The sequence below is a fragment of the Rattus norvegicus genome, chromosome 9 (genome assembly GCF_021556685.1).
Source record: "Rattus norvegicus strain SHRSP/BbbUtx chromosome 9, alternate assembly SHRSP_T2T, whole genome shotgun sequence".
In the NCBI taxonomy this organism is placed as follows: domain Eukaryota; kingdom Metazoa; phylum Chordata; class Mammalia; order Rodentia; family Muridae; genus Rattus; species Rattus norvegicus.
This window is the reverse complement of record NC_141542.1, coordinates 92,168,071-92,187,440: the sequence shown is the minus strand read 5'-3', so window position 1 is coordinate 92,187,440 and position 19,370 is coordinate 92,168,071. Positions and strand designations below refer to the sequence as shown.

General features: G+C 53.9%; 1 protein-coding gene and 1 long non-coding RNA gene across 18 annotated transcripts in view; one reads left to right on the top strand and one right to left on the bottom strand.

Annotated features, from left to right (window-relative positions):
- Nucleotides 1-3,497, top strand: part of LOC148003797 (uncharacterized) — a 39,745-nt gene extending 36,248 nt beyond the window's left edge. For both annotated transcript variants that reach the window (XR_015629664.1, XR_015629663.1), the window contains one exon: nt 1,443-3,497. This is a non-coding gene — a long non-coding RNA (uncharacterized LOC148003797). The remainder of the gene's footprint in view (nt 1-1,442) is intronic.
- On the bottom strand, nt 1,108-13,743 carry Slc4a3 (solute carrier family 4 member 3). Of its 16 annotated transcripts, none has more exons than XM_087564735.1 (23): nt 13,424-13,743; nt 13,123-13,265; nt 12,671-12,836; nt 11,844-12,121; nt 11,650-11,765; nt 11,012-11,208; nt 9,514-9,662; nt 9,230-9,410; nt 8,736-8,871; nt 8,298-8,481; nt 7,846-7,945; nt 7,167-7,351; nt 6,482-6,707; nt 6,120-6,338; nt 5,694-5,842; nt 5,313-5,507; nt 4,837-5,055; nt 4,501-4,590; nt 3,927-4,093; nt 3,086-3,339; nt 2,646-2,815; nt 2,285-2,458; nt 1,108-1,344 (listed from the first exon to the last, which is right to left on the bottom strand). In XM_087564735.1, exons 2-23 carry the CDS (start codon nt 13,171-13,173, stop codon nt 1,267-1,269), a joined length of 3,684 nt encoding a protein of 1,227 aa, XP_087420861.1. In that variant the 5' UTR covers nt 13,174-13,265; nt 13,424-13,743; the 3' UTR covers nt 1,108-1,266.
- Nucleotides 13,744-19,370: the final 5,627 nt, after the last annotated feature.

Below are 19,370 nucleotides of genomic sequence, written 5' to 3'. Positions count from 1 at the left end.
GCCTGTCATCTAAGCTTTGCCTCTGACCTTTGTTTTGATCCTTGGCAGAGTTATTTTGACATTCTACCTTGTCATGGTCCATCTAACAAGACTTTTGTCTTCACGTAGGCTAGGGGAGCCAGTCAAAGGCATGACACCATCCGAGACTGGGATGAAATGCATAAAACATGATGACAGCCCGATACTATAGTCTCTGTTCTGACTTAGGAAGGCAGTAAACATCTCAAGTGCTGTGTCCCCTGCCTGCCCCAGGCACTAGCTATAGGCCTGAACCCACGACAGAAAAGGAGAGGTCAAATCAGATAAGAATAGGATTGCAGAGCCAGCTCCAGAAGGAAAGGTTCATGTGATGCCAGGGCGTCATTAACCCTCCATGAACCTCCTCCCAGAGTCCTCTGGAAACTGAACCCGCTTGAATGAAACCTGGGATTAAATCGGATCCGCCAGGTGGCAGCCTTCCCCCTACTCAACCGACAGAGCATACAGTGCGCCAAAACAACCACCAGAGGGCTATACAAGGCCGGCAGGCGCCAGGCGGCTGGTTACCTAGCAACCGTGATGCAATGGGTCCTGTTTCCACCCTCCTCAAGGCCTCCAGGGTTATTTCTGGCAAAACAGACTGTTGCACAAGGAGTGGCTTCAGGAATCCTAGAACCGTTTCACTCTTAAGCCAGAAGAATCTAAAATGGTCCAGTGGGCCCCAAACCCCGCGCCATTCTGGCGTCTAGGGGGTTGAGCCGCTACCCATGCTTCCTAGATACATTTTTCATTCATCTTTGTAGCCCCAGAGGACTAAAGTCACCCTGATTTCCCTAGCGACTAAAGGGAAGCAGTGTCTCCTCGTCCCCTCCTTTCTAATCCAGGGCTAGATTAATGGGCATGTGACCCTCAGTAGACCTTGAACCTCCTGCTCTTCAACTACACTCAAGGGAGCTAAGAAGGGAGCCAGCTTGGGGCTCTGTAGTCTTGAATCTACCCCTCCCCCTCAAGCCCTCTCTGTCCCTTGCTTTAAATCTCTTCCAGTCTGGATGACCCTGGTAACATTTCAGAGAGGTAAATGTGGCCTGACAAGCCACATTTGGTGGCACCAAGAAAATGAGGCAGACACAAGACAAGGAGTGTGTTATAATGACTTCAAAGCCGGTGCCGTCTGGGCTGTGAAAGTCAAGGGGCCACTGTCCTGGCATGGGCAGTGACTCCAGGCACATCCCTGGGTCCTGAGGTGAGTCACCAAGGTGGGGTCTCGGAGGGCCACCATCTTGAGGGTCACACAGGCATGTGGAGCTCATTGTACTCATCCTGACCATCCTCATCAAAGTTTGGCTCTGCGTCTTCAGAGTCCAGCTGCAGAAGAGAGCACAGGGTAAGGGAAAGCAGGGGGACAGCAAACGTCATCTTGTGGTCCTCACATCCTCTTCTGAACACCTTCTCTCCCTCTCCAGGACCCCAGCTTGGAAGTGCTTCCCTGCCCCAAACCTTCATTTCCAGATCACCCAGAACACCCAAATGGACCAGTGCAATAGCAACTATGACAGAGGATGCACAGGCCCAGGGCTGTGGCACCTCTGTGACCCACATCTGAGCATGAAAGAACTGCAAAAGTCAGACAGTGAGAGGACTCAGAAAAAGGTGCTGCCACCAAGTTTGATGACCCAACTTCAATCCCCAGGACTGACATGGTGGAGAGAGAACCAACTCCCAAAGGTTGCCCTTTGACCTCAGCACACACACATAAAATACATTTTCAAAAGCGGGTATGGTAGTGCACAGCATTTAGAAGGTAGAGGCAGGTGGATCTCTATGCGCTTGAAGCCAGCCTGGTCTATAAGCCAGGGCTACACAAGGAAACCCCTCAACAAGAAAACTGTTGAAGAAGGAAGAGGAGGGGAGGGAGGAGGAGGAAGTAGGGGGGAGGAGGGAAGAGGAAGAAAAAGAGAAGGAAAGAAGGAAAACAGGAAAGAATAACAAAAAAGATGTCCTTTGTTACAGCTGACAGAAACAGGGCCCAGGACTGATGTCTGTGCTATCCCACCCAAGTGCTTTGCTTGGGTACAACCAGCACAACTGTCCACAGCGGCCCCATCTTGTCCTTTTTGAAGCCTCCTATCAGCAGCTTTACCTGGATCTGTAGCTAAATCTCCTGCCAGCTTATTTGGTCGGCTCTACAACCCCATTATGCCAGTGAAAACAGCATTCCAGTCGCTTTGCCCGGTTCACACACGCCGGCAGGAACCCAGGAATCTAACCGGAGCCCACCAGCCCTAAGCCAGCCACCATCCCTTACCGCCTGCAGCTCCCTGTCCTGGAAGAGCCGGGGCAAAAGGCAACGCCTCAGAGGCACCGTGAGCAAGAGCAGGAAGGGAAAGGCCAGTGAGGCCACCGTTGACTTGACCACCCAGAGGAGCGCGATGCAGCCCAGCTGGATGAAGGTGAACAGGTGCATCCTCCATGTCTTCACCTGGGGTACAGGCTCAGTCTCATTACACAGCCGCCATTCAGGCCCCACCCACACCTTTGGGACCGTGGCTCTCAGGGGCCCAGTCATCCTCCTCCTATTCCCTCTGCTCATCCCTAGCTGAGGAGTCCCTCCGGACACCCTCCCATCAACCCCTGCATGTCCCCAACTCCATGCATTTGGGCCTGACCTTGGTCACGTAGGGCTGCTCGGGGTGATGCTTGGCTGGCATGAAAATGAGCAGCAGACGCTGGGACAACTGGATACCAGACAGTGATGTGACTCCCATGTACAGGAAAATCCCAAAGAGCACGGCCAACGGGATCCTGCGCAGCACAGCTCCCATGACGATAGACAGACCTAGAAGAGTAACACAGAGCTGCCTATCCTGCTCAGGCAGACCCTGGCAAGGGATGTGTTGATCTGACCAATCTGGGCCTCCCACATAGAGATGCATCAGGACAAAGGGGAAGCAGGGAACCTATCCCAGTGTGAGGTGACAGGTTGGAGACCTGGGGGAGAGCCAAGCTGATGAGCCTGCAGATTCAGGAGGGTCAAGCCCGGGATGATGAGGTTTTTAAAGCCGTCGGGCCCAAGAAAGCAAGTCTATGGAGAGAGTCCGGTGCTCACCCACGAGGCTGGCAATGAGCACCCCGGTGACTCGCTGCTCCCGCACCTCCTGGATCTGGGGCTTGTCACCAGGTGCAATGGCAGTACGCATCACCGTCAACGCGTTGACATGAGTGACAGAGCGGACGGTGGCGGCTGTGAGCCAGGGCAAGCCGAAGAGCCCACAGAGGCCACCCAAAGAGCCAATCAACAGCAGGTCAAGATGGAAGCCGGAACCCTTGAGTAGCCTCCGTGCCTTCTGGCTGACGATGAGCCTGTGTGGGATTGGAGGGGAAGGAGCTAGCTAGCAGGCAGACCTGCACTGCACCCAGCATTCACCCAGGCTTGAGGGGAGGGAAAGACGACAGCGCTCCCCGGACCTGGCAGCTTCCTCTTTCACATTCCCAAATTAAAGTTCTCACACTCCAGTAAATCTGAGCCAAATTCGCACGCTGCGAACATTTAAGGCACCACAAAAGCCAGATGCCAGATCAGACCGTGTTATTTTGGTTGAACCGAACAGAAATGTGTGAGCATCGCTGGGTGAGAGAACACCCTGACAGAATCTGAGAACTTCCAAGTGTCACCCCACCAGGGGTGACAGCAAGAGGTACCAGGTCAAACCCTCATAGGGGAACCATGCCTGGGCCCACGTGCCCATGCCTGTTCCAGCCTGTTACTGTAGTTCCTGCTCCTCCTGCTCCTCCTCCTTCAGCCCTCCCCCTCCTCCTCCTCACTCCCATCACATCCCAACAAACTCTTCGCAGCCTACCATAAGGCTCACTAGACAGGTAAGGTATGCTTGCCTTAACCCTGAAGCCAAGCCACCCGTCCATCTCCCCTCCCTCTCCAGTCCTCTCACGCAGTGATCTGAGTCTCCATGAATATCAGGATGAGGACCAAGAGTGCAGGGACAGCAGCAGCCACCATCATCCATGGTGGGAAGGGGCGGGCACTGCCCAAGGGTGGGATGAACCACGTGCGCTTATGCGGGGAAGTCACTGAGAGCCCTGTAGGCACCGTCAGCTTCTGCAATGGCAGGAAGGAAGACGTGGGTCAGAGCCAGAGGCTGCCCATAGAAGAGGTCTACATTGCAGCTGTTCCTACCACAGTATTCCCGGAGCTCTGAGGTCATTCTCCAAAGTCACTATTCCAGGGGCTGGCTGAGGGCATAGCAATGGGATACTTTCCCCCTAGCTTCGAAGCTGTCAGGAGACCTGCTGTGGGAGAGACCTGGCACTCTGCACCAGCTCGTATTTACTCTTCCAAATTCCTCCCGTTTGGGATCATACACAGTTAGATGCCCTGGGTAGTCCAGCCTCTGGTTTGGCCCGACGTCTTGCCACTCAACCAGGAGAGCTGGGCTGCAACCCTGCTCCAGATCCTGGGGCTGGTGGAAATTTGCAGCGGCCATAGGGGAATTGGTGCAAGCTCACCTGTGTGTAGGTGTCTGTGATAGAGTAATCCACAAGGACCATCACCAGGATGGAGATGGGAATGCCGAAGTCCCCGATGACGCGCCGAGCCTGCCAAAGGCAGCCAAGTTGGAAGCAAGAGGCTAAGGGACAGGAGACACCCCCCCCCAACCCTTTCTGGGACTAAGCTGTGCCAGCCTGTGTGCCAGCCCATGCGCCAGTCACAGCTGGGAGGCACTCCTGTCTTCTGGTGGGTGGGGGTGGGGCTGTTGGGCCAATGGATAGGCCAAGAAGGGAGGAAGGCTCTCTCAGGAGCTGAGCTTAGCAGGGACAATAGGAACCAAGGGAACAGAGTACCTTGCCCCCCAGGAAGCGGCTGTTCCTGAACTTTCGCAGGAAGAAGGCAATGAGGAAAGTCCCCAGCATGAGGATGAGGGACAGCAGAGCTGTATTGGGCTGGTTCCGGGGACCTGGTGGTCCCTCTGTGGGGGGCAGGGCACTACTATTCAGTTCCAAGCCAGGCTCCAGGGCCTCCTCCGGTGGGTAGAAGGGCAGCAAAGGATGCTCTGTGAACACCTATGTGTGGAGAAGAAGAGGCCTCACTCTCCACAGGCAGATAACAAACCCAGCCCTGGTGTCCCTTAATCCCCACCTCCCAAGACAGTACACATGCACATGTACACACACACACACACACACACACACACACACACACACACACACACACACACACACGAAGCCCCTTTCCCTATGTCTTCTCTCATCAAGCTCCAAGTCTCCTTGGGACACCACCTCCACCCTATCCCTACTCACCCTCTTGGACACTACCACACCTTATAGAGCTTGTGGAAAGTCTCATAGATGAAAATTAGTGAGATGAGGAAAGCGAAGATCTCCTGGGTAAATGGCGAGATGTAGCGGACAAGGAAGCTGCCCTCAGCCGCCACCAGGGCCAGGACGAAGACCACCAGCCAGAGGCCCACCCACACTCGACCGGTGAGGTATTCCAGGTCCTGAGCTCGGCAGAACTAGATAGTAAGGAGATTGGTTACCTACAGATGGGCCGTCTGCCCTGAGGTTGGTACCTGGGGGATGAACAGGAGTGGACTCCAAGGCTAAGAAGGGAGATAACAGAGACCCACTTGGACACTTGGATAAGGGGCTGACAGTGGGCAGGAGGGAGGGACAGTGCCTGGGGTAGGGGCAGGCTTCACCTTGAAGAAAGCTTCTTCGAAGACCAGCAGAGGGCCAGAGAAGCCCACCACGAGCAGCGGCTGGGCCCCCAGCAGAGAGAAGAGAACCCCAAGCACAGCCGTGGACACAATCAGCTCTGACACACCCATCAGCCCCTCAGTCTTCTCTCCTGGGGTGGAAAGGGGTCAGCGAGATAGCCTGTTCCCTTCCTCATCTAGCTCCCAGACTAACAGACAAGGAACCATTCACATCCCCAAGGAAACTACAGGGATTCTGCCTTTACACCTCCATTTTATGGCACCCCGAAAATGGATCACTTGAGTCCTCTGGCTCAATAGCTTCCTGTGGCTTTCTTATTCCCCTCTGTCCATTGACCCTCTGAGTGATGTGAACCATAGAACCCTACAGGTGACATCTGTCCCCCACGGTGACCCCTAGAGCCTCACCTAGCAGACCCCCAAAGGTAATAGCAGGGCTGAGGGCTGCGAAATAAATGAACAGCACGGCAGCCACACACTGAGAGTGCAGTGCATCCCGTAGGTCACTGGGGTAGTGTGGGTACCGGCGCTTCACATCCCGTACTAGCCCCCCAAACACTGAGCCTGTCCGCTGCAGGGGATCATCTTCAGAGGTTGCCTCGGAGCCTCCCATCTCCAAAGACAGTTCTGGGAAAACAGGAAAGAGTCTGGTGAAACCCAGGCCACTCCATCCTGTCTGGAGGCCCTAGCTGCATCCCCCACAGCTCTGGGAGGCAGGGATGGAAAGAGCTCACAGGATTCAGGGAGTCAGGAGTGGGCTGGGGTCTGACCTTTGCCAGGGGCCACATAGCCTCCCCGGGTGGTCATCTCCACTTTGGTCTGTTCCCGCTCCCGTCGCTTCCTCAGCAGCTCTCGCTGGAAGGCAGCCACGGAACGGAGTAGGTCTCGGCCCTCTACCTCCGATGGGGGAATCACAATGCTACCGTCCAAAAACTCGCTGATGGCACCCAAAAGGTCCTGCCGGTCATCTGCCTGGTAGGCAGCCTCGTGAAACAGCTGGAGAGAGGAGATGGCTCTCAAGGATGGGCCAAGAGAGCCCAGGAAGGAGACTTCAGAGAGGTGATATTGGGTCATAGAGGTAGAGTGGAGAAGGCAGCCATATGCACCAGGCCAGTCTAGGGGAGGATTCCAGAACATCTCTGACTAGGCAGTGCCCACATCCTACAGACTAATGAGCACCCCAAACATCACCCCAGCTAGGAGACCTTTCTGTCTAAGGCCAGCCATGGTCAGCACCATCAACACAGGGCAGGGAGACAGTCCACATTTCCTACTACACCCCAGACACTGAGTCTGGGTCTCTCTTACTGTTCCCACCTTTACCATGCACAGCCCAGGTTTCTGTTTTCTACCCTGAGCTGAGTCTGCCAACTCCACTCTAGAGACAGACAGCTAGGGGACAAGCAGGACCCAGGCAGACAGGCTAAAGAACCCATCCCAGGTTATAGGACCAACCTTGTCAGACATGAGCGTGGCAATGGAGCGCCCTAGCTCGTGATAGTCGGTGCTGGTATGGCTGGGCCCCAGCATCACGAAGAGGAAGCGAACAGGCACGGGGACCTCCAGCACAGACTCCAAGAGAACAGCCTCGCTGAGCCTCACAAAAGCTGCTGCTGGCTGCTCCAAGAAAGGCACGCTGCCTGAAGGAAGGCAAAAGCACTGATGGACAGAGGAGAGTCAAAGCTGGCTCTGGGAGGGAGAGCTGGGTTCTCCTGTACAGTGGGAGCAGTTGGACACTGCAAAAGAAATCTCAGATCTGGGGGTTGGGGATTTAGCTCAGTGGTAGAGTGCTTGCCTAGGAAGCGCAAGGCCCTGGGTTCGGTCCCCAGCTCCGAAAAAAAAAGAATTAAAAAAAAAAAAAAAAAGAAATCTCAGATCTGAAGTACCCTGTTCGCTTATGTGTCTATATTCACATAGCAGTTACCAAGAGGTGGAAAGTAAGGGTGTCCCATAAGGATTGTTTTGTCCTCCCCCTAATTCTTACAGTGGTACTAGATATTAAACTAGCCAAGATGGCAGGAAACCGGGAATGGAGAAGAAAGGATTCAGAGTAGCCTCCTCCAGAGGTCCAGGGGCACGGACCATAACAGAGGACATTCACCATGCCCTGCCTCCAGCCCCCGGCCCTCCTCACCCACAAGCACGACAGTGGCCTCAGCGTCCTCAGGGATCTTCTCCAGCAGTTTCAGGCTTTTCCCCCGGTGACCGTCTCCCCCAGGCATGTGGAGGGGCTTCTGAGGACGCAGAACTGGAATAGGGCTGGGACCCAGCCTAGAGGCCACGGTAGGCCCTTCCAGCCCTTGTCCTGGCCCTAGGTCTAAGCTCTGCTTCCTCTCTCTTCAGCCTCTTAGGAGGACACTTCACCCTCCTCTATGCCCTACCCCACCTCAGCCTTATCAGCTGAATGACTCCCGTGGGTCAGGCACATCACCACACCAAAACCCTGTATCGTCAGCACGGGGAGCCCTTGTGTGCCCCCAGACCCACAGCATGCTTGGCACGGTGCCAGGCACCCAGCCCTCCCGATCTCAACTAAACTGGGCATATTCTAGATTCCCAGGCCCAGGTCAGGCAAGGTACACTAACCTCCTTTGCATCAGGGTCATGTGGCCACAATGGGGCTGGCTCCCCTAGGTCATCAGCCATGGTGGGTACTGCACCATCAGGGCCATGACTAGGAGTTGGGTGGTGATTCCCCAAGACTGAGTTCACACTGGAGCTTGACGGATTTCGAGGGAAAAAGCCACTGTCCTTGTCATCGTTGGGATGGCTAAGGAAGGGGGCAAGGTACATTGGAGAGGCTTGTGTTAGACGGGAGATCTCAAGGAGATGAGAAGTAAGGGAGCACAGCCCAGAGTGCTTCTTAATGTGAGAGCTTTGTATTGGTTGAGGCTGAAGAAAGATGGAGGGGATAAGCTCTCCCATCACATTGAGTAATGCAAACTCAGGCTGAGATCCCTTGGGAAGAGACAGTGGTTCTAAGACACCCGAGCAGACAGAGCCCTCGTCCCCAGTCCCTCACACCTGTGTTTCAGGAGCAGAGTTCTCAGAACGCTAGCCCTGTCCTCGGGCCGGATCTGGTCAGATACAATCATGGTCTCCACCACAAGGTGAGCGATGCCCGGCAGGGTGGTCTGCTCCAGGTCCAGGAGAGCCGCTCCTAGGACACAGTGAGGGAAAGAGCCGTCCGGCCAGAAGGGAGGCCCACCCCACTACCTTGCTCCCCAAGGGCAGGCCAATGTGTAAAGTGAGCTGAGGGCCAATGCACTAACAGCAGTTACACACCTCACAGGCATCTGGAGGAGCATATGGAAAATGGTGTGCGAGGGGCTGAGGCACAAGGAGCCGAGCAATGGGAGTCATACCCTAAGAGTGCAGACAGCTAGAAGGCCGTCCATTAGGCCCAGGTGCAATGTGTAGTCCTGCCCCTCAGAATTCCCCAAATGATCCCGGCACACTGGGCAGCCCAACACAGATGGAGCTACGGTGGGGAGAAGGGCCAGCCCAAGGAGCCCTACCCTGGGCAATGGTCCTCCTAAGCTCCAGGAGGCTACGGAAGGAGAGCGAAGCAACATGAGGCTTCCCCCAGCGCTCTGTCTCCTCCTCCACATCCTCTTCGAACTTGATCCAGCGTGCTGTCTCCCGCCAGTGTGGCTCCTGGCTCCGGTCCAACATCAGTTCATTCAGCTCCACGAACACCTGCAATCAGTATCAAGGTGAGGGCTCGGAGGCTGTCAGAGTTGGGACTGTCACAAAGGGGAAAACCTGGATCCCAAAAGCTGACAGCCTCAGGCTACTCTACCTCATGAGGCCTCCGATCCAGCTTCTTCTTCTTCTTTTTCCTGCGCAAGATGGGCGCCAGGCCACTGGGGCTGCCTCTCCCACCCTGTATCCGGGATGGTTTCTTCACCAAGTGTCGCCGCACTCCGGGGTTGTCCTCCAGCCGATGACCTGTGGACAAGGTGGACTTGGACTCCAAGGATCCATCTCTAGGTCATGATCACAGCCCACATGCTCTAGGCCCCTTTTGTACCCACCAGGTCCAGGTTGTTATCCCATACACATTATCCAGGTAGCCATTTCACAGATGTGGCGACAATGTCTCAGACAGTACAAAGCAACACTGTAGCACTGGCCAAGTCACAACAAAAGCCAGATCCCACTTAAGCTTTCAGCCCCATCTATACCCTAAAGCCCCTGACACAACCTGTGGGGCCATGGGTTCAATGCTGGCCCCTAGACACCTAGCTCCCAACACTTTCATAACCACAGCACCCAATTCCCAGACCCACTAGTGCCCATCAAGCAAGTTTATAAGGGCTGCTTGGTTACCCTCCCACCTGCCCTGCCCAGATGAACAGCTGGAGAGAGGCTAGCTGCCCAGTTACTCACAAGCAGCTACCCCTGCCAGGGGGCTCGGGTGGCCCCTCATGGGCTCCCACAGGCCATAGTCTTCAAAGTCCAGTACAAACATTTCCAAATCCTCTGAGGCCACTAAGTCACCAGTGCCAGGGGCTGGATTCCTCCCAGGGCCTCGGTCTTCAGTGTCCCCAGGCTTAGGACCCAGAGCTCCATTGGGCTCCATGACCTTGTCCAGAGGGCTTGTCATTCCCCTGGTGGCCAAGGCCTCAGTCCTGGCTGTCCCAAAAAGTGGGAGACCCTACCGGAACTGCCTTTGCCCACACAGAGCTGGACGTGGTAAGGTTTCCTGCTCCCAACTCTCCTTGTCCCCCTATATACACCCTCCCTATGACTCCCCCAATCCCACTGCTGCTGCCATCGGATTGTTCCTGTCCCTGTCCTCAGGCCCTGGCAACTTTCCATGACGTATTGAGCTCAAAGCCCTAACTCCCCCCCCCTCTGCCCCCGCCCACACCCTGTGAACCTTAGGAGGAGGAGGAGGCAGGAGACCAGTGATGCCCCTAGCCTGGGCACAGAGCCCCGTGGGTGATGACAGGTGGCACCAGAGCCAGGCACTGATAAGATGGAAGGAATGTGCCGAGATCACAGCCAGGCCAGGGCAAGGGTGGTAGGAAGGAGTGAGGGTAGCAGCAGGCCTGGCTTGGGGAGAAGGGGCCGGCAGGGCAGCTCAGCCCTCAGCCTCCAGGCAAGTGGGTTAGCGTAGAGTTTATAAAGGCGGGAGGCCTTAGGAGAGCTCTCCTCCAGGAGTGTGTGTGGAACAGGGTGGATTTATGCAGTAGGTGGCTCAGACAGCACTCCTGAGTGACACTAAGGGAAAAGCTCTGGCAGAGAGGTGGCTTAGTCGAATTAAGCTCTCTCTGCCACAGGGTCTCACTCACTCTTCATGTCGTCCAGATCGGCAGAACCCAGCATTTGAGCCTCCGCCTCATCAGTGGGCACCCGCTGCTCTGGCCCAGGGTTGCCCAGGGCACTGCCTGGGCACAATCGCTCCCGCAGGTCATAGCTGGCTGATGGACTCCAGGGTCGACTCTTCTCTGTAGAGATTCGGGGAGCCCGGGCCCGGGGACTGGGGGAGCTGAGGAAGCAACATGAGCCTTTAGGTTTGATGGAGAGAGGCAAGGATCTGGCTAGGCTAGCAGGCTCCTATAACTAACTCCCCAAGCCTCAAGAATGTGAGTGAATACAGAGGCTTCCTTTCCCAGCAAGCTCCATCCTTCCCACTCGCTGGCTCATCTCCTCTACCTGTACCCCTCTCTCTTCAACACGTCAGGCCTAGAGGAGTCTTGACCCTTAACCTCTTGGTTTTATTCTCTCTTCTCCCCTCTTCCTCCCTCCTCCCACTTGTAAACCATGGAGACAGATGAGACTCTCCTCACTCTCTTGGCTTTCCAGGTCACACCTACGGGCGCTCTTCTGGGTTAGGAATCAGGTAAGTGTCAGGGACTTGGGCCAACTGCTCTGGCCTGCAGTGGATTCTGCTCCGGGATGGCTGGGTCCTGGGAGCTGGGACTGGTACCTGCCGGAGCGCTGGGGACTCTGGTCAGACGGCAGGCCCACGGAAGGCAGGGCCTTGGCACAGGGAGCCTTGATAGAAAGACCTGGGCTGTCATCCTCATCACTTCCAATGGAGAACTGTGGACACACATGGACAGACTCAGACCTTCATCACGTCACGTCTTGACCAGCCAGCCTTCCATGAGGAGGCCCTACCTTTGCTTTCTGTGGTGGCCCTGGGGGTGGAGGCTCCACAGGCTCTGCCTCAGACTCTCCCTCTTCTTCCTCCTCTTCCTCCTCCTCCTCTTCTGCTCCAGCTCCCCCCTCCTCCTGGATAGGGGGTGTCCCTTCTGAGGGGGGAGCAGAGGTTTTCTCTTTCTTCCTCTTCCTCCTGGCGTGCCGAGCAGAGGTGGGGGGCAGTCGCCGTAGCTTGTGGGGTGGAGGCAGGCGGGCTGAGAGCGGGTGATGGGTGTGGTGGGATGTGTGCCGGTGAACTGGGGGTGCAGGAGAGTGGGTTGAGACCCCCGAAACAGAGTGGGGCTTCTCCCACAAGGAGTACACACCTTATTCTAGCTCAAGATCTAAAAAACAAAGGCACCCTAGAGCCAGGGCACCTCTCCCAATTATTGTGCCCCTGCTCCTGTCATTGGTGAGGCCAGGTGGAATGGGGACAAGAGTAACAAAGGAAAAGTCACAAAAGGGAGTTGGGAGATGTGGTACAGAGAGAAAGAGAAGCTGAGGGAAGACATAACAGGAAACACAGTGAAGCAGAGGGTGAGTGGGACAGAGTGAATAATGAAGGTCACTGAGGGAGGCCTCAGGCTCACCTCCCTACATCTCCCCTGGTCTGGAGCCCAGCTCCCCTGACAGGTGAACAAGGTGATGGTATGGGAGGCAGGATGACTTAACATGGCATGGTGGCCCAGCACAGCGTCCAGCACAGGATAACACTGAGTGATCAAGCCGGAGGTGAGCGCAGTAATGGTGGTGATGAAGGTGATGGTGGTGAAGGCTGTAGCACTAGGGGTCCCCAGGCTACCCACACTCAAAGTCGCGCTCGCTGTAGCTGCGGCTAGGCTTCTCAGGGTCCCAGGCCGGGGTCTTGCTGATGAGGTCCCCAAACCTGCTCACAGCCAAGGTCTTGCCCAAGTCATCATCCTCCTCTTCTACATCTGGACCCAGTGGGGGCTCCTCCAAGGGCACCCGGACCTGCAGACCAGATAACCTCTCCTAAGTATCCCTAGTTCATGAACACTCCCCACCCACCCCCAACTCCATACTTCAAGGGCCTTCCCAACCCCTCCACTCTTGCCTGCATCAAAATCCCCAAAACGCCCTCTGAGGACTTGCCCCAGGCCTTGGGAGCATCACAGCTACAAATGCATGAAATACCAAAGACCACCTATTCCTCTACACCACCAATCCCAGGGTCATCCAGAGGACACCCCACCCATCCTGCCCCTCCTCCCCCACCCCACCCCCACGCATCAGTCACCTGGGGTAGGGGGGAGGCGCCCCCGGGCGGTGGGATCACCCCATTAGCCATGGTTGGGCTGAAGACTTAGGAGTCTCTCAGTCACTACGGGACCCAAATCCTGGGTGAGAAGAAGGGGGCGCTGCGGAGACCTCTTGGGGAGCCTTGGGGAAGGAGGGCGGGGTCAATAATCGCGCTGGTGGGCCCCCTCCGGGGTACTCCATCCCCGTACCCAGCCCGCTCTCACTTCCGAGGCCCAACCCGGTCCAGGTTAGTCCGATGTCCCCACCAGGCCCGCGGCCCACGCCTTGCCCTTAAGTACCTCCGGGCTCCGGAACCTGCGGGGCTTGGGAGAGCCGCCGCGCCCCATGTCCCTCCCCGCTAGCGCCGGGGCGCGGCTGCCGGGTTCCCGTCCGGCCTCTCGCCGCGCAGAGCCGGGCAGGTCGGACGCAGGCGCCGGAGCCCGCAGTCCACGGCTCCACCTCCTAGAGCTCGGCTCTGCCAGCCGGCCGCCGCCCGGCCGCACAATGGGAGTGGACGATTCCTGACTTACCCCGACTGGGCCAGCATGGGCCCGGCGCTCGGGTCCCCGCAGGATCCCACCTGCCCGCAAGACCCCTTTCCAGGCGCCCCACGCATTGCGGGGGGAGGAGGGGCGGGTGCACGGCCCTAAATTCCCACAATCCCTCAAACGCACTCCTCCACCTTGCTTTTAGCCACCCCTCCCTTTCCCTCAGGAGCCCTGGAGGAGACCCTCTTCGCGCAAACAAGCCTCTCCAGCTTGGGCCCGTTTCCAAGATCACAGACCCCTGAAAGCATTTGCCATCAACACCTCCAGTTCAGCTGATGCCCTTCAAAGGCCTGGCTTCTGGCGCTGGGTGCCACCCAACATTTGACCTTGGCACAGTATCTACCCATCTGTAGCCAGAGGCAGCTGAAACAGGGGCATTCCAATTGGGCCAACCACTGTAAAATCCTGTGGGCTAAGTTTCCACACCGTTCCTCTGCCCAACACCCACCCCCACCCAGCTCTTCTCCAAACGTAGAGGACCTATCTCACTTTCCAAGGTCAGAGAGATCTTGGGAAAGGGCACCTGGACCCCAGTGTGTTTTCTGAGTCTCTGAAACTGGGCACCTAGCATAGCCATGCCCATAAAAGCCTTGAAAATGACAGTCAGTTTAAGCCATGCCCCTACACCTTAGAATACACAAAGGGAGAAGAACCGCGGGTCAGCAGAAGGTGGGATGGGTCCTACAAGAGCAACGGATGTCTCCTGGCTCAGCAGGGGAAGAGGAAAGGAGGAGAGAGGAGCCTGTACAAGCCCTTCCGACCTCTGCCCTGCACGATCTCAGCCCCACCCAAGGATAGAGCTGGCACATAGAGAGCCTTGGGGATTGCTTGAAGCAGCTGCTAATATCATACCTACAATCGGAACAGGGATGAATGGTTCTCCCTTTCCAGTCTACACAATTCAGAATCCCCTGGCCAGAGAAATAGTCCTACCACAGACAGGGTCTTCCAAGAGCCGGGCACGGTGGTGCACGGCTTTAATCCCATCACTTAAAATGCCGAGTCAATCTCTATAGGTTCAAGGCGAAACCTGATCTACACACTGAGTTCCAGCCAGCCAGCACTACAAAATAAAACCCTGTCTCAAAAAAACAAAAAAACAAGCAAGCCAGTTTATCCACACCGATAAGATAATCAAAAGAATCCTCCACAGGCACGGCCCACATCTAAGGTGACTCTAGATGCCGTCATGTTGACATTTTACACTAATCATCATAGGGAAGTATTATTCCTTCTGCTAAGGAAGTGGGGATGCAGGAAGGAGGTTACACCCATAGAGGTTACACCTAGGAAGAAGGTTACCCACAAATTGGAACATCTTTGGCAGGTTGCAGGTTACTGTCTGCCGTTTACCCCAGACTTCTCACTTTCATCCAGGTGTACAAAGATGTCAGTGCTGGGTGTCAGCTGTGCAGAAACAGAACGTGCAATTCACCTTCCAAAAGTCAAGCATACGAGGACATACAAGGCTAGCATTGAATTGCGTCCCCTAAAACTCACGTGCGAAACCTCAACTTCTGTGACCTCAGAATGAGCCCTTATTTGGAAGTAAAGCCACTGCGGTTGTTAGGGCCATCCTTGAGTGGCTGTGCTCCTTTCTTATTCGACACAGTGTGTCTATAAAAAGGGGAGATCTGGACACAGACACACACAGAAAGAACACTGTGTGAAGACTGGCGGTATGCTGTCACAAGGCAAGGAAATTCCGAAAACTGAGATGCCTAGAACAGGTCCTTCCTGAGCATCTTCAGAGGATTTCAGACATTGTAAAGCAGTTCTTTCTGTCATCCTCTGCTGCAGCAGCCCCAGTGAAGTAACCCATTGTGCCCAAACTTCATCAGCCAGAGCCAGCTAACTTGGCTTTAAGTCTTCTTGGAGCCATCCCTTGTTGAGAACACTCTAGGAGAATCCCTTGCCCCTTCGTTCTATCCTCTACATTTTAGAGGCTGGACCCTGCCCCACAGCCTGGAAAACCGTCTGTTGTTATATGTCAAGACAGCCTGTGAAGCTTTTGTCAACCTGGGAGACGTAGGGTGCTGGGCTGCGTATCACACACACGATTTGTCCCTCAGAGATCCCACTCCAGAGTGGATGTTGCACATAGAGTCTCCTCTCACTAGGAGGGAACGCCCATCCCTTGGACAGCCTCATCCCTCCTGGAGTCAGGAGCTTCAGTCTCAACTCCACAAGCATCTCTCTTTGATCAACCGTATCTCTGGGATGCTGAGGTAAAATGTCTCCCTGGGAGGGATTTTAGAAGCCCATGTTCCTCTCTCATTCTGCAGCAGGGTGTGCAGGAGATGTTGACTCACCTACCTCTTATTTCCTGTTGGCTCATTCTATTTGGTATATTATGTATTCTTTCATTATGCCTGCAGCTCTCCTAGCATACTGCCTTCAGCAGACCTGTACCTGTCAGTCCCCCACTGTGAGCTCTGATAGGGTCTTTATTACTGTGACAAGGATGGCCATTGCACGCACCAAGGATGGCCACTTTGGTGTATACCAACTCCCACCTCTGGAGCCTGTGTATGCTTAAATGCTTGGCAGGAATGGTGATAGCAACAGCAGACAAAACCAGTGACAGACAGGTCCAAAAACAAGAGCTACCCCACCTACTCTCCCTCATAATGCAGTCTGATTTGAACGTCTCACCTTCATGTTGATGCTCCAGACTTCTTGATACATGTAACATCACCACAACCCATGTCCTCTGTCCAGGGAGCAAGATCCATTTTGGCATCCAGAGTTGGATAGAGATACAAGTACAATTTTTCACAGTTCCTCACAATTGAGCCAGGAGCTCAACACAGTGCATTTCTCTTAGAGCCACCCCCTAGAATGGTTTGGTCTTGGGGTCCAACATGTTAGAAACTAGACCAGTATATAACTTATCTGTCATCTAGGGCAACCTAAATCTTTGAAACTTCTTCATTTAAGTCTTCTCTTTTGAAGGTAGAAGTTAGAAAACACACGCGTCTTGACTCCCTTGCAGCTAGGTTAAGACATGGCCCTGAGTTTCAACAGTCAAAGTCTCTAGTACAAGTCCTGAATTCAGAAGTGAGTGATATGCTCAGAAGATACCATCTCTAAGTAATGGATGGCTATGAGCTTGTGGGTGCTGGGAACTAAACTCAGGTCACCTGCAAGAGCAACAAGTGCTCTTATCTTCCGCACCCCCTACACAGACACACATCTTTCATTCTTTTCTTCAGGCAGAGTTTTATTTTAATGTACAGTTGGTTGAACCTGTCCATGCATCTCCACCCTTTCTATCTCTGTGGTAAACTACGTGGATTCAGTACTTGAAACATCCTTTAGTAAGTAGCTCCTGAAGGGCCGCCTTGGCCAAAGAACTGCACATATTCAGTCTCTCAGAGAGCATGACTGAAGTAATAAGCTTATAGATGCTCCCATACAGTTTGTCATACATCGCTTTGTTAAATGGTAAGGATGTTGAGCTTGTCATGAGCTTTGTTTTTGTGTCACTTCTTTTTGGCTTTACCCTGAGGTTTGTCTACTGGGTCTTCATCTTGGTTGGTCAACTTTCCAGGATCTTCTTTTTTTTTTTTTTTTTTTTTTTTTGGTTCTTTTTTTCAGAGCTGGGGACCGAACCCAGGGCCTTGTGCTTCCTAGGTAAGCGCTCTACCACTGAGCTAAATCCCCAGCCCCCAGGATCTTTCTTCTTATCACCTGTCTTTGGTTAGTATGGTGAACTCAGAGAGTGTCTGCCAACCATTACAGCCTCACCAAACAAAAGGCACATCCTTTACTCTTAATGATAGCAGCGTGATAGCTTTTTTACCTGGACTTCAAGTGGTCCTTTCCATCCTACAAGGCACTGTGATAGTCTCATGGCCCCTCACAGCAACCCTCTACTTGACTGGTAAGAAACATGAGGCACATGAACTGTAAGTGACTTGCTCAAGATTCAAGACCCATAGGCAACAAAGCCAGGGGAGCCCCAGGGCTCTGGTATCATGTCTGACATTTACCCCTAAATATCACAGCTTGCTGCTACTCCCTACCATGTCTCAATGCCCTTATGCAACTGCTAAACCTTCCAAGCCATGTGCAAAACTGAAACATATCACTCACTTCTCAGGTTTACTTTTCAAGACAATCTTTGCTATTAGAGGCTACAGAGGTGAGAAGCTAAACCGAGATCTCTGGGGGCCAAGTGGCCTGATATTATACTCCAGCTAGGCCACTTGATAACCGCTTGAGCAAGTTATTTATTACTGTGTCGGGCACTCTGGTCTCTCCAGCAGTGACAATGGGGTTGTTGAGAGGGAAAAAAAGAGAGCTTGTCTGTGTGTAGCACATAGAACAGAGACTTGGCACATAGTGGAGCTCGGGAAGCGTTGGGTAGCTCCAGTGCTGGGAACCTAAGAGATGTAAGTCTTCAGAGCCCTCATATAAACATGAAAGGGCAGTGTGCGCACAAATGAAATAAGTGCATGTTAGCGTATGTCTACATACGAGAGAAGTAGGTTTAGGGCCACAGTGAATTGACCAACCATGCAAACCCCACAAAGGCAAGGAGACCCAGAACAGCTCTGATCTCTAACCAGGTAGAGTCTGACACCCTTTGGCCAATACACCACCACCACCACCACTCCTCACCCCCATACCACCCAGTCCCACCAACTACCTCCCCATCCTCTCACTCCCACCTCAACCTCCTAGGCATTTGAACCCAGGGTTTCACACATGCTAAGATAGCACTCAACTTCTGAATTGTAACCCAGCCCCAATAAACAAATCCTTGCATTGGAAATCGAACTCAGACAGTGCAGATGGTTTCCTAGAGCCCAGATTGTCACTTACACTCTTATTAGAATTATCTTCCTGCTTCCTAGAGCATAGCACTCAGGGCCAGTTGGACTGAGTGGGTTTACGATTGGGTTCTTCCAGGTAAGGTGGCATTAAATTAGGGTCCAGGCTCTGGGGTTTGAGATGCCGTCATTTAAAACCACTTCGATGCTTGGCACAGAACAAGTGCTCAATAACTGTCACTCTTATTTACTATGCTGTTACTCTGCAGTGGTTTATCTCATAATCCACATGTGCCTGGCCTTGATCTTGACACAAATCCAATGCTGGGACACTGCTAGTATCCCTGAGGGTCAGACCAGCCATCCCAACATGTTTGTGCTGGGATGGCATCCTGAGAGATGAACCAAGCTTTTATGCTCCTCTGTCATTCCTGAACTAACGGCCTGCTTGCCTTTTATTTGGGGGACACAGAGGGGAGAGAAGGCAGAGATAACCTACCAGCCTTTCTGCCCATTTGCTTCCCCAAAACCAGAGCCATGGGTGTTTTCAAAAGGAAGAAAAAGAGATGGGTTAGCAAGAGAAAGAGATCTTGACCAGAAGCTGGGCTGGGGGGTGGGGGTAAAGGAGCAGACCTTTGCTCTCTCCAGCCAGTGAAACAGAAGGAGGTTCCCCCAAGGCATGAAGGGAAAAGAGGTCAGGGAGTTGTGTCAAACCCATAGGACGGGAGCTTGAAATTAAAGTGCAGCTGTTTTGAAAGTATAAATCACTATTTCAAGGCACCCAACCTCATAGGGCAAGACTAACACATTCTCTCTATAATCCATGCTAAGTGGTGTGTGTGTGTGTGTGTGTGTGTGTATGTATGTATGTAAATAATTTGGTTATTGTTCACAAGCAAACACCTACTTTTTATTACAAA

Bases quoted from the DNA above. Each gene is read 5' to 3' on its own strand.
- Slc4a3 (XM_087564735.1), bottom strand. From the start codon at position 13,173: ATGGCTAATGGGGTGATCCCACCGCCCGGGGGCGCCTCCCCCCTACCC. The intron at 11,209-11,649 runs GTACCAGTCCCA...TTGCTTCCTCAG, and splicing joins AGTCCCCAGCGCTCCGGCAG to CTCCCCCAGTCCCCGGGCCC. The intron at 8,482-8,735 runs GTGTGAGGGACT...CCCCTTCCTTAG, and splicing joins ACTCTGCTCCTGAAACACAG to CCATCCCAACGATGACAAGG.